Below are 13,101 nucleotides of genomic sequence, written 5' to 3' on the forward strand. Positions count from 1 at the left end.
TACATGTCAAAATAGATTAGTTTGCGGAAAGAGAAATTGTGATGAATACAAAGGATGTTTTTGTGCTTGCTCTGAAAATAGTTTGTTTTTTGTTTTTTTATTTTTTGTTTAATATCCAGTTTTTTTTTATTTTTTATTTTTTTTTGCATTCAGACATGTACAAGACATTTACAATCTATTACATAGTCGGAGGCAAGGCAACCAATGGAAACATTTTGTCCTTTTCTATCCCCACCTTTTGAGCATGAAACTAATCTTTGCTCCTGTTCTGCCTTGGGCACATCTGTCCGACCATAGGTCGGGTCTTTGATGTTGAATCTAGGACTCTTTTTAGATATCTATGAATTAGGTATCTTGGGGACAACGAATCACTACACACTATATGATGGCCGTAGCCTGAAGGGGTGTGTGCACTGTCGTGATTGCATAAAATAGGGTTAGAGAGATCAGTCATACATGTGGTCTTTAGCTCCTATTTATAAAATTTACCTTTGGACTTGTTTTAATTGGGCTTCTTGTAGACGTAGGCCTTTTCCAGGTCCATAACAGCTCCTCACAAGTGTTTTTTCACTGGTTAAAAAGCACTAATGATAGTTTCAATTTTGTACATTTGTTAAGAATAGTTAATTAATCCCTTTTTATTAAGATTTAGTGGAGGCCAATTGAAAAAGTAAAATGTAGACGATTAAGCAGCTGTTATCGTATCTATAAGATACCCAAAAAAATTCATAAACACAAATTTCTTGTGTTAAACTACACCACTAAGCCAGCCACCGATGCCACTCGTGAAATATTTGGTGTTTATATTGTATTGACCTTTTTATATTAAATATTTAAATTAATTTTGTTTATGGAAACATAAGTACCGGGATATATACGCAAACAAATTTATAGTGTATGATTTATTTATTGTATTTATTTAATATGTTACAAGTATGTCTCACAAATTACTTTCGTCACACACACATATATTGTTTTTTATACTTTTACACATATATATAGGAAAATTATTGTCTCATTTTATATGAGATAACTATCTGATGTTACCCTCACCTAAAAAGTTGTGCCATCATTTTTTTTTCTTTTTTAATAGGTGGTGAATCCCACCACATATGTGTCTATGGTAGGAGATATTTATCTCCTACAACATGAGAGAAATAAAACCTATATATATATATGGGAATGATCCGTTTACAAATTTTTTTAACAAATTTTTATAAATTATACTATCTTCTCCCGGAGAAAAGATAGTGTAGTTTGTAAGAGTTTGTAAACAAAAAAGTTTGTAAATATAACATACCCCATATATATAAATATATACTTACCTCTGGTTCAATCTTAAAACTTGAACCATTGCATATGATTAGTCTCTATTTCTAAAAACAGTTTTTGTGTTTTCAAAATATAAAAATAAATAAAATTGATTGAAAAATTGCTTTGTAAAAATAACTCCGAAATGTAACCCTTTTTTTAACTTTTTAAAACTAAAATTGGAGTTTAAAAAAAAAAAAAAAAAAAAACTAAAAACTAAAATTGGAAAACAATTTAGAGGTGTTTTCAAAAATTGTTTTGGGTGACAATCTTACAATAATTATAAAGTCTCATTAATAGTACTTTTGTAAATAAATTCAACTCCTTTATAACTTTTAGATCATATTCATTTTTTTTTTCATTTTTGAAATTTATTTACATAAAAGTTCTAAAAAACTAAAAACTAAAATAAAAATTCAAACAGACCCTTTATCATTATCTGTTCAAAGACCGGTTTGGTTTTGGAAATACGAATACCCATGATTATCAATTGATAAAAACAAGTAAAATGTGTTGAAATATATAATATTATTAATGTAGCTTCATCCAAAAGCTTAAGTTTTTGGATTGAATTGATTATTTACATAGTATCAGAGCCTCATGTTCCGAGTTCGATCCTCGCCGCCCTCCACTTTTTTCAAGTGAAATTTCTTTGTTCCCATAGGTAGGTGGGCCAGTACATTGTCCACCCTTCAAGTCCAGTGGGCTCTCGTGTGAGGAGGCGTGTTAAAATATATAAAACCATTAATGTAATCTCATCCAAAAACTTAAGATTTTGGGTTGAACGGATTCTTTATAAAATGTTTTAATCTGGGTCAAATAAAAGTCACTAATCATAATTCATGAACCGTAAATTAAAATTGTTTCAGGATCATATCATAAAATCCAATGGCATCGTTGGGATCTCTACCAAATGTATTTTAGTACTATATATGGGATATATTTTTCTTATGTTGTAGGAAAAGAATTACCTCATGTTGTAGAAATAAAAGTATAAGTGGGACCCACATGTAAGAGGAGAGAGAAAAAAAAAAGTGGTGGGACCCAACCCTTTTTGTGTGTGTAGGAGAGATGTTTATCTCATGTAAAATGAGATAAACATAACCCACTATATATATATATATATATATGTGTGTGTGTGTGTGTGTGAGGTAGGATCCTTTGACACCGGTGTCAAATTTAAAGTTTGACACCTCATCTGAGAGCCGTTAGATCAAAAAAAATTAATGGTGTCACATGCTTACAAATCAGAGTCGTTGATCTTTTTTGATCTAACGGCTCTCAGATAAGATGTCAAACTTTAAATTTAACACCGGTGTCAAAGGATCCTGCCTATATATATATATATATATATATATATATATATATATATATGTGTGTGTATATGGAAAAATATGTGTCATTTTAAAGGATGTAAAATTATATCATCTTAAGAGAGAGAAAGAGATAGATAAAAGAGAAGAGAGAGAGTTGACAAAAAAAATAAAGGTGCGGGTCCTATTGTGAGAGTAAAATGATATAAGTTGTGTCATTTAACAGGATAAATATTTTTTTCCATATATATATATATATATATATATTACTGAACCTGTGGTAATGAACGGAAATGGATTACCCACGTCTTAATATCTCATCTGTTCCTCCCACAAGAACTACTTTGTTGCTTCAAGCTAAAACATTGGAGAATATGTAAACGAAGGAAGGCAGAAAAAGCGTCTGATTTTGTGGAGATTGCATTCAGGAACAAGGCAGATAAATAGAACCATTGATTATATTACAGGAAGAAGAAAAATGTGTTAGTTAAATCTTTCGACACCATACTTCTTGAAGAATTTTGAAGGAGGAACCAACTTGCTATTTTACTTTATCATTGTTGAAAATATAATATTAAAATAGTAGCTTAATAAATATTAGAGTCTATCACTATTAGTAAAAAAGTATTTAACTTACATCCATTGAATCAGTACGTACTTTGTAAAGCAATCTAATCAATTTCTAAATTTAAGTTCTACTAGAAATGTTTCAAATTAAATTTTTAATTAATATTTTATTTCGATACTTATATTTATTAAAGGAAAAATCATTCAACTCTCCAATCATCTTTCCCTTCACAATATTCTCATACGCTCTCATTAATTCCCGCAAAATCCTATGGTTGGAAGATATTTGAAGAAAAAGAAAATATGGATAAATTATACATTTTAAACAAATATTATCTCACTTAATAATTTTTTAAAATAAAAGAAATAAAATAATAAATTGGTAGGAAACTTCTCGATCAACTGTTACTCATTTTTTATAAACATGTGATTCTCTTCTTAATTAAAAAAACTAAAACTTTACCCGCCATTCTCTTTCCCTCCAAGACCCTGCATTGAAAGCATACCATAAAGTGGCAAACCTCGTCATCAGCATTAAACTATGATTAGGACCTTCGACTAATGTATCGATCGTCTGTCTGACGAAAAGAAACAATCCATACAACCCCGAAGTTCCAAGTTCATAATAGCGAGCTCACGGATTAGCAGACAAAAACAGAATAAAGTCATTGGGATGAGGCATTAGACAAAAACAGAATAGTTTAGAAACTGATCCATGCTATTTCTGAACAACATAAACAATTAAACAAAGCAGCAGAAAATAAAGATAGAGACAATTAAATCCTGCTCTAGATAGACATATCATAGTCGTTTAGACCAAGACATATCCACAATCAAGCATCCAAAAGGAATTATTTATTCTAAGTTCGAGTAAACCCCGACTTAAAAAAACAAGAGAAAGTGAATCGTAGACCAACTACTAAACACGTGTACTTACTCAAGTATGCCCAACAACGTCATTATCATATCTCATTATCCAACTTCAGACAACCACTCCATACCTACCAACATTCCCAACTAGTCTGAAGCTTTGAGGTAGACAAAAACGGGGTTAGCACTAAGTATAATCGGCAGCTAGATGATGGTAACAATTGTTACATGTGCACCATTATGACATTTCCACTAGGGAAGTGAACAAACCATAATCATACCATCAATCCCAGAAGATACAAGCTCCAAGATGACTGGATAATCTTTTATTTACCACCAACTATCCACCCCAAAACAGACAAGGCATTTACTTAAGAACTTTGAACTGTAAAGATGCTTGCTTATCTTCCTTCATCCAGGCTCGAGGGCTCAGCAAAATCTGCAATAATTTTACAAGCAAATTCTGCTGGGGTCAATTCACCAGTAAACACACAACAATCAATCATCAGTTCAAAAGTTAGGAAGTAGAGCCATGATTCCTAAGACTTCCCAACACTGTTTAAGCATATAGTAATAGTGGCCAGGCTAAAGCAGAAGAAATAGACACTTAGACATACACAACCGTGGGAAATTGGGAATTAGAAAATATGGTGAAGTGGATGTGAGACATACAAGATTGTCCAAATTTCAAGTTGAGTAAGCTACAGATATCATCAATATGAAGAGTAAGTTGGTCCTCACCTTTTGTAGTAACAAGTTCCTGCAACAAGTCTAATCCAACCAACAACATCCAATGACATGGCAGCAAAGTTGCGGTTTGAATGGGTAGCAAAGGGACGCAGCAAATTCGTAATAATCCTTCAAGGACCTCAAATACGTAATTATGTTAGCAATTTAAAAGTAAACAAAATATTCACCAAAAAAAAATAAAAATAAAAATAAAAGGTATCCATCAAACAAACAGCAAAATAAATCCAGACAAGAAGCATACCATCAATATTCATACATACTGACATCACACAAAGTAACGACCGGTCCAGATTGACTGTCCTTGAAATTGCTCAGGCAGTGGAGTAAAATGCTGATTTCCAGTTGTGAGTGGTTGCTGTGGCTGTGGCTGCAGCTGCTGATTATGGTGTGCTTTTAAAATCTCAAAAGTCTGATAATCTTGCCAACCATTCTGTTTCTCCACCTGCAATGGAGATGGAACCTGTTTTCCAGGAAAGGGAAAGCTGATTGTCCCACTCAACCCATTGTTACTGACTTGCTGAGGATTTGAATGAGAGTAAGTAAGAGGATCATTGGGGTCTAGACCTTTGGTTGATGAAGGCAACTGATATCCATCCAACCAACTGTAATCATCCATAATTGGATTCCCACTAATTGAATCTGAAACAGTGGGTTCAAAACCTTGTTTAGGAGGAACATGACAGAAACCAGGAGGAGGTCCAAGGTGCCTAGAAGGTCGGCTGACTGGAGATTTCTTCAAACCAGCTGGCATGGCTGATGATGTCTTCACTACAGAGTTATCAATGATAACTCCAGAAGATGCAGTGGCATCGAATTTGGATGATATCATAAAGTCTTCAGCATTCGAGAGACCATAAAACACACTAGTACCATCACTTACAGATTGCTGGACAGGAATTGCAAGTGCAGCGTGGTTCGGGATAGCTACAGCTCCTTGCAGTGGCAGGTCAGGTTTCATCATGTGCCCATTCTCCGAGAACCTAAGACCTTTTAAACTGTTAGCAAGAGATATTTCCTCCTCTAACCACCTCGAAGAATGTGGCAGAAGTGGTTGCAGGTGTTGAGGCACCATACCACTAACAGAAGCAGGTAAAGAAGTTCGATGGTTCAAATTGAGAGGGTTAGAAGTAGAATTGACATTAAATGTTATATCCCCTCTAGAAGCTGTTGGAACTGACTCTAAGCCTTTATGGGGTGCCCATGACGAGACAGCCACCACATCAGCTCGTTTCTCAGCTACCATAGGTTTAAAAACAATAACCTCATCGTCATCCTCTCCTTCCATATACTGGGGGTGGTCTGGCTGAACAATTCCCACCTTTGTCTTGTCTGCCGTATTTTCTTTCAATAAATCTTTTGCATCAGGTATGCCTGTATAGGAGGCAAGAACAAAATCATCTGAAATTTGAGGCGCAACACCAATTATAAATTTCTTTCCCTTAGAGTCAAAATATATCATTTTCTGATCAATCCTGACAACATTTGCTAAAGCCTTTCCTGCAGCTAAAATCCTTTTGACACGAGCTTTTCTTTCCTTTTCACCATCACTTCCAAGGGAATGCTTTCTTGAAAAGTCCAAGATGGTTTGTGCAGGGAGAAGTGGAACAAATCCTCTTAACTCACAATCCTCCCCCAAAGCAAGCCGGTTTTCAGTTTCCCCTTCCTCATACCTGCTCATGTTATTAAAGCAAGTGTCCTCTTCATTGTCTTCAATAGACATAGGCCCAACTGAAAGTAGCTTGTTCAACAAGGATATACAATGATTCCAAAATTTTGATCTAACAGTTGCCTGATTCTCATCCACATCATTGCCTGCAGCAAGCTCTGGATAACATGCCAACCACTCAAAAAAAACCAAAATGCCTGGTAAAAGATAACTATAAGAAGGATCCTGCAGCTGCGCACATCTCTCTACTATGGAACTCATCATTTCAAAAGCAGCAGTGAATGCATTCTGAAGTAGAACAGCACGCTGTACAATTTCCGCGTAAGTTTGACCTTCAGATTCCTTATTCACATTATAAACTGCAAATACGATAATGGAAACAATTCTGATAATGGCAAGTCCATTCTCAAGCGTATCCATGCCAAAATTCAGCTCTTCATCTTTCCCTGAAGACAGAAGCTCATGCAGACCAGTGCTAACACAAGAGAGAACTTCAGTGAAGGTCTCAAGGCTATCATCATGCAATATGAGAACCAAAGAAAAGGAAAAAAGTCAGAATGTAATCCTTAACGGTGTGAATGTAATTCATAAAAAGGTATGCAGAGAGAGTGAGTGTGTCAAGAAAATATGCCTTGTACGAGTGAATAAGATTCCATTTAAACGGATAAAGCGGGTGCAGAAGGATTTGTAAGTCTCTTGTATATTGGATGCTCCTTCCTTTCTAGGACAGGCTTCCACACCATTAACCCTTGAAACAAGTTTTGCTTCCACTTTTCCTCTTCCTTTGCCAGATAATTGCCCAGAAAGTTCCTTCACTGCAAGAGCTTTAACATCCCCAGAAAGCTGAGAGTAACTTTGACGATTCTATCATTGTATTACAAAAATAGATAGTTAGGAATATGATAACATAATGCCAAAAAGATCATAGACCATATATAAAACAAAAGGGTCAAAAGGAAAAATGTCAACACCACAGAATGAAAATAAACGGAGAAACAAGCCCAAGAGCAAATTCTTCATCCCCAACAGGATCCATGCCAAATAAACAGACCCCGTTTATATGAGAAGGTATGCTGTGTTGCAGTTTTCAATAAAATCAAATATTAATGATACATGCACAAACTCCACCTCGTACATGTCCAAATAACATATATAAATAAATGCTCAATTTGAAATCCTCTGAAATTTACAACTTACAATCTTTTAACGCATTTAGCTGAGTATCAAACACAGGAACTCTAGTAGTAGAAAACTAGAAATTACTGAACTATCATAATTGTATTTCAGTTTGCAAGCAAGCAAGCAAAAATAAAGAAGAACAAAAACACTAGAGTTGAAAAACACATAAAAAAAAAAGAACAAGACAGTTATCAGACTTCTGAACAAAAAAATGTTGAGCATTTGAAAATCAACTCCATGGTTGCATTACCTTCTCAAATGCAACAATCAAATTATCTCTGGCAGTTGTAAATGGACTATCCACAGCCAAACTCCGAAAATATCGATAAATAGTTGCCAGCTCATCCCCAGAATATGAAGCCAATAAAGCAAGCTGAAAATAACAGATTTATCAAAATGGAATACAATACCTACGAAACACGATTCAACACATGAGATGTGAAACAACCATAAACAAAACCACAGCAGATGCAGGAATGGAAAAAACCTGATGATGGGGATTCCCACTTGAAGGCCAAATAGATGCAGCTTGTAAATAGTAACTAGAAGCTGCTGCAAACTCACGCTTTATCGAGTCACCTTCGCCATACAATCCTTTGTAGCGAGCAAGATCACCCAGGTATATCAAACAACGATGACAAGATATTAGACCATTCTTCATCTCAGCAGATTTCTTTCCATCTTTCTCCATCACAATCCAATTCTCTGAATCCTCAAAGTAACCAAGAGGAAGCCCATACTTTGCTCTGATTTTCATAATAAGATCATGGTAAAATCCAGTTGCTTCTGAAAGGAAAGTCTTAAACTGCAGCCTTATTTTATTTAGCCGATCAGGTCGAACAGGACCTTTGCCTCCCTGAGACGATTTTGAGCTTACAGAAGTAAGAGCAGCACTAAAGTATGTCCTCAATTCCTCAATCCGCTTATAATGCAATTGCCACAGAGCATACTCAATATTGTGCTGCTCAGAAAAAGCATGATCCTCAAGAATTATTGCTTCATAATTCTCACGCATCTGCGGCCAAGTATTTGGATCTGATGGGACCTGCGCCTGAGCTGATCTCCGACGCTTATTCTCCAATTCAAGGTTCTATGTGAGAAAAAAAAATATAGATATAACAAAGATACCTTTTGGGTTCATTCCACAGAAAAAGAAGAAAAAAAAACTTATTATGAAATAATAAGAGGAACAAGTAAGCCACAAAACACAACCAAACAGCAGATTATACATTCTACATGGATTGCCAGGGTAGACAAGAGCAAGTTATAGGTTCTTAATTATTTATTTATTCATTCAACATACAAGAAATCGACAAGTACATCCAACTAGTGTGATGATGGCTGCCAAAGGCCAACTAAATTCAAATGGCCCAAAAGACCAAAATATGCAACAGTTCTGAGCAACAAAAGTTTACACTATACAGCAGAGGGAACAGATAACAAGGTCTTGCACTAATTACAAAAAGGAATCATAATAAAGAGAGTAAACCCAATTGCAAATTGGAGTTGTCTTCCCATTAGAGGAAGAAGAATAACACCAATCAACCAAATCTATTCCCCTAAGAACATGTCCTTCCAAGTGTAACTTCCTATATACAGATACATTGTACCAAGAGAGCACAATCATGTTAAATAATAGAACCATATTCCTTTATATTTGGAATATTGTGAGAGATTTAGACAGATAGGCCCTTGTCCGGTGATCACATTTGTGAGGTTGCCTGATCAATAAATGACCAAGAGAGAGAAAGCGGAGTACCCTATCTATTTATTTTAAGGAAAAAAAAAAGGATGAGTACCTTCTCATATAGACGTTGTGCACGCTCCCGTGTTGAAGGAGCAGACATTTTATCCATCTCTACTATCATCGTCCATAAAATGTTTAGTGACTAAACTCAAGCTACATAAAACCTACAAATCGGAAATCAAACAAATTGCTCAGATCATATTGTCAGGTTTCAAGTAACTGAGATAAACAGTGAAACGGTTGTTGCACCAAATTTGGCAATGATCAAAATAAAAACGATGGCATCCTAAAACACTTAAAAGTACCCACTCAAAGTGAAATTCAAAACTAGAATTCAATATAAAACAAAGTTATACCAATCTGACCCCCTTAATGAAGATTGTCCAAAGGGAGAAAAAAAAAAATCAGCGATCAAGATTTCAAAATAAAACTTGTTTCCATTTATCATAAGAAGCTACGAAGTCCCTGAAATGTCAACTTCATCAAATACGATTTCACAAATCACATTGAACATTCAGACCCTCTTCCCAAAAAGACAATCGCAATCAGACAACAAAAAACTGTCTCCCGAAAAATTAAATGTATCAATTGCAAAATAAAAATTTCCTCTGGTTCCACTCGCAGAGTAATTGCACATAATCCCTCTTAGGAAGGGCAATATCTTAAGAACTGTACAAATTGTGAGACAAAGCATGAGCAAAAATACTAGTATTGTGAAACAAGACCAGATCTGTGAAATCCAAGAACTATATAATACATATGAACCAATCAGAACCAAAAGAATCTGTAAAACGATTAACACATTGAAAAAACGAGAAACGAAGCTTTGCCGACGTAGAAAAAAATAGGAAAAGGAAAAAAAACTCACCTGTACAATAGGATGAAGGATCGGATAAAGATCGGAGGGAAGGTATTGGTGTTGGTGTTCGGTAGGGTTTGGTTGTGTGAGAAGAAAGAGGATTAAGAAGAAGACGAAGAAAGAAAGGGAGAAAAAGGGGAAGTAGTTGTTGGGTTAGGGTCCAAATCCAAAAAGGGATAATGTTTCTGCAGACGGTGAATGCTTAACGACGCCGTTTTGACTACCAGTTTTCTTCTCAACATTGGAATTCAATTCACCTCCTGTTTTTTCCTTTCTTTTCTTAATTATATATCAAAAAAACTAACCAGAAAAATACTATAATATACTAGCGCATGTAAACTCCCTTTCTACCTACTAATAATAATAATAATAATAATAATAATAATAAATGATGTTTGAACTAAAATATAATTATGTAATAAAAATTTGACAAGGACTAAAAAAATTAATTAATTTGTCTGAGCTATCGACATTTACGCTAATAATTTTAGGAAAAGTGACAATAAGTTTTTTGGAAATAATTTGTTATATAACTTAGAATTCATTTGTTTGTAATTTTTAAATTGTTTTTTAATTATAATAATTAGATAATTTTTAAGTAGAGCAAAAAATTAAAAGAAATTTGTTTTCATCTGTTTATAAATTAAAAAAACTAATATTTTTAGGGTTATCTAAAAATTTAAAAACAACCTTTCTAAAATTTACTAATTTTTTAAAGCACGAGTGAGATAAAAGAGGCATGATAAGATATGCTATTATATCCTACACTTATCAATTGTTTGATGATATATGAATCAACATGATATAATAAACTTATCATGTTGATTCATTTTATCCTATTCATAATAACGTGATAAGCTATTACAATGAGAGACTTTTCTTAAAATTCAACCAGATATGATAAGATAGAAAATATTTATTTCAAAACTAATACTTGGTCTCCTCAAGCTTTCCTTTAAAACTTAACAAGTGCATTACCCGTGCATTGCACATGAGTTGCACTGAGAAAAAAAATCAGTTTGTTTGTCTCATAAAAGTTAACGCAACTAGTAAAAGTATATGATAAACTCCTTTTTTATCTAATAGTAATAAAAATAAATGTTTGAACTAAAATATAATTATATAATAAAAAAATTTAATTAATTTGTCTGAGCTATCGACATTTATGCTAATAATTTTAGGTAAAGTGGCAAGGAATAATTTGTTATATAACTTAGAATTCATTTGTTTGTAATTTTTAAATTATTTTTAATTGTAATAATTATATAATTTTTAATTATAGCAACAAATTAAATAAATTTGTTTTCATATTTTAAAAGTTAAAAAAAACTAATATTTTTAGGGTTGTCTAAAAATTTATCAACCTTTCTAAAATTTACTAATTTTTTTAAGCACGAACGAGATAAAAGAGACATAATAAGATATGTTATTATATCCTACTCTTATCAATTGTTTGATGATATATGAATCAACATAATATAATAAACATATCATGTTGATTCATTTTATCCTATTCATGATGTGATTAGCTATTACAATGAGAGACTTTGATTAAAATTCAACCAGACATGATTAGATAGAAAATATTACTTTCAAAACTAATACTTGGTCTTCTCAAGCTTTCCCTTAAAACTTAACAAGTGTATTACAGTATTACCCGTGCGTTGCATGGAGAGAAAAAAAATTCGGTTTGTTTGTCTCATAAAAGTATATGATAAATTCCTTTTTTTAATAGCAATAATAATAAATGTTTGAATCAAAATATAATTATATAATAAATATTTGATAAGGACTCAAAAAAATTTAATTAATTTACGCTAATAATTTTATGTAAACTAGCAATAAGTCCATTGAGAATAATTTGTTCACAAAAGGTAGAGAAATGAAGAAAAAATCACCCTTTCACTTCTGTGCAAAGAACTTGCTTACTATAGTTTGTTTTGGGAAGAAAAACATCCCAAATTATGTGGAACCAACGATAACTGAAGGTAGAAAAATGACCAAAAAATTACCCTTCTCCACAATCCTGTGCAAAGTACTTTATTTACTGTGGATTGGGAAGAAGAAAACCCCCATTTTTGTACAACCAACAACAACTTAAGGTGACACTGGTGGGTACCAACGATAATTGAAGGTGATACAGGTGGGTCTGTGCAACCTACAATCACTGAAGGTAGTAGCCCGATACCATTCACCATTAGGCGTCAGGGCTAAAGGGATGAACAAGATTGTAGAACCTTATCAATAGAACATCCAGTTACGAAAGTAGACACTGGTAGGTCTGTGCTACCTACAATACTCAAGATAGTAGCCTGAGACCATTCACCATTAGGCGTCAAGGGCAAGGAATGAACAAGATTGTAGAACCTTATCAACAGAACATCCATTTATGGAAGTAGACACTGGTGGGTCTGTGCAACCTACAATCACTGAAGGTAGTAGCACGAGACCACTCACCATTAAGCGTAAGGGCTCAAGGGATGAACAGATTGTGGAACCTTATCAATAGAACATCCAGTTATGGAAGTAGACACTGGTGGGTCTCTGCAACCTACAATCACTAAAGATAGTAGCCTGAGACCATTCACCATCAGGAGTCAGGCTAGTTGGGTTCTATGAAGTGAAAGATGAAAGGCTACTCTTGGTGTACGAGTACCCGAAAAAAGGAACCTTACATGATCATCTGCACGAGAAGAGTAGTGATGTCTTGAATTCTTGGAAAATGAGGATCAAAATTGCGCTGGATGATTCCCGAGGAATCGAATATCTCCAAAATTATAGAGTTCCATGCATAATTCACGGAGATATAAAGTCTTCTAACATTCTCATTCATGCGACT

General features: G+C 33.9%; 1 protein-coding gene across 2 annotated transcripts; it reads right to left on the reverse strand.

The window, feature by feature from the left end:
- Window positions 1-3,897: 3,897 nt before the first annotated feature.
- Window positions 3,898-10,444, reverse strand: LOC133288972 (nonsense-mediated mRNA decay factor SMG7-like). 2 transcript variants are annotated; one of them, XM_061486816.1, is made up of 8 exons: window positions 10,272-10,444; window positions 9,456-9,567; window positions 8,144-8,746; window positions 7,907-8,029; window positions 7,109-7,341; window positions 5,053-6,988; window positions 4,803-4,919; window positions 3,898-4,500 (listed from the first exon to the last, which is right to left on the reverse strand). In XM_061486816.1, the coding sequence occupies exons 2-6, from the start codon at window positions 9,522-9,524 to the stop codon at window positions 5,077-5,079; spliced, it is 2,940 nt and encodes a 979-aa protein (XP_061342800.1). In that variant the 5' UTR covers window positions 9,525-9,567; window positions 10,272-10,444; the 3' UTR covers window positions 3,898-4,500; window positions 4,803-4,919; window positions 5,053-5,076. The 2 variants fall into 2 exon arrangements, with proteins under 2 accessions (XP_061342800.1, XP_061342799.1); XM_061486815.1 differs by having other exon boundaries at window positions 4,803-4,929.
- Between the last annotated feature and the right edge of the window lie 2,657 nt (window positions 10,445-13,101).

The sequence above is a fragment of the Gastrolobium bilobum genome, unplaced genomic scaffold, assembly GCF_033153095.1.
Source record: "Gastrolobium bilobum isolate Gb01-03AN ecotype WA unplaced genomic scaffold, APGP_CSIRO_Gbil_v1 utg6815, whole genome shotgun sequence".
NCBI lineage: Eukaryota > Viridiplantae > Streptophyta > Magnoliopsida > Fabales > Fabaceae > Gastrolobium > Gastrolobium bilobum.

Coding starts and splice junctions, on each gene's coding strand:
- LOC133288972 (XM_061486816.1), bottom strand. CDS start 9,524: ATGATAGTAGAGATGGATAAAATGTCTGCTCCTTCAACACGGGAGCGT. Junction 8,747..9,455: donor CACAACGTCTATATGAGAAG/GTACTCATCCTT, acceptor TTTCTCACATAG/AACCTTGAATTGGAGAATAA. Junction 7,342..7,906: donor TGATTGTTGCATTTGAGAAG/GTAATGCAACCA, acceptor ATACAATGATAG/AATCGTCAAAGTTACTCTCA.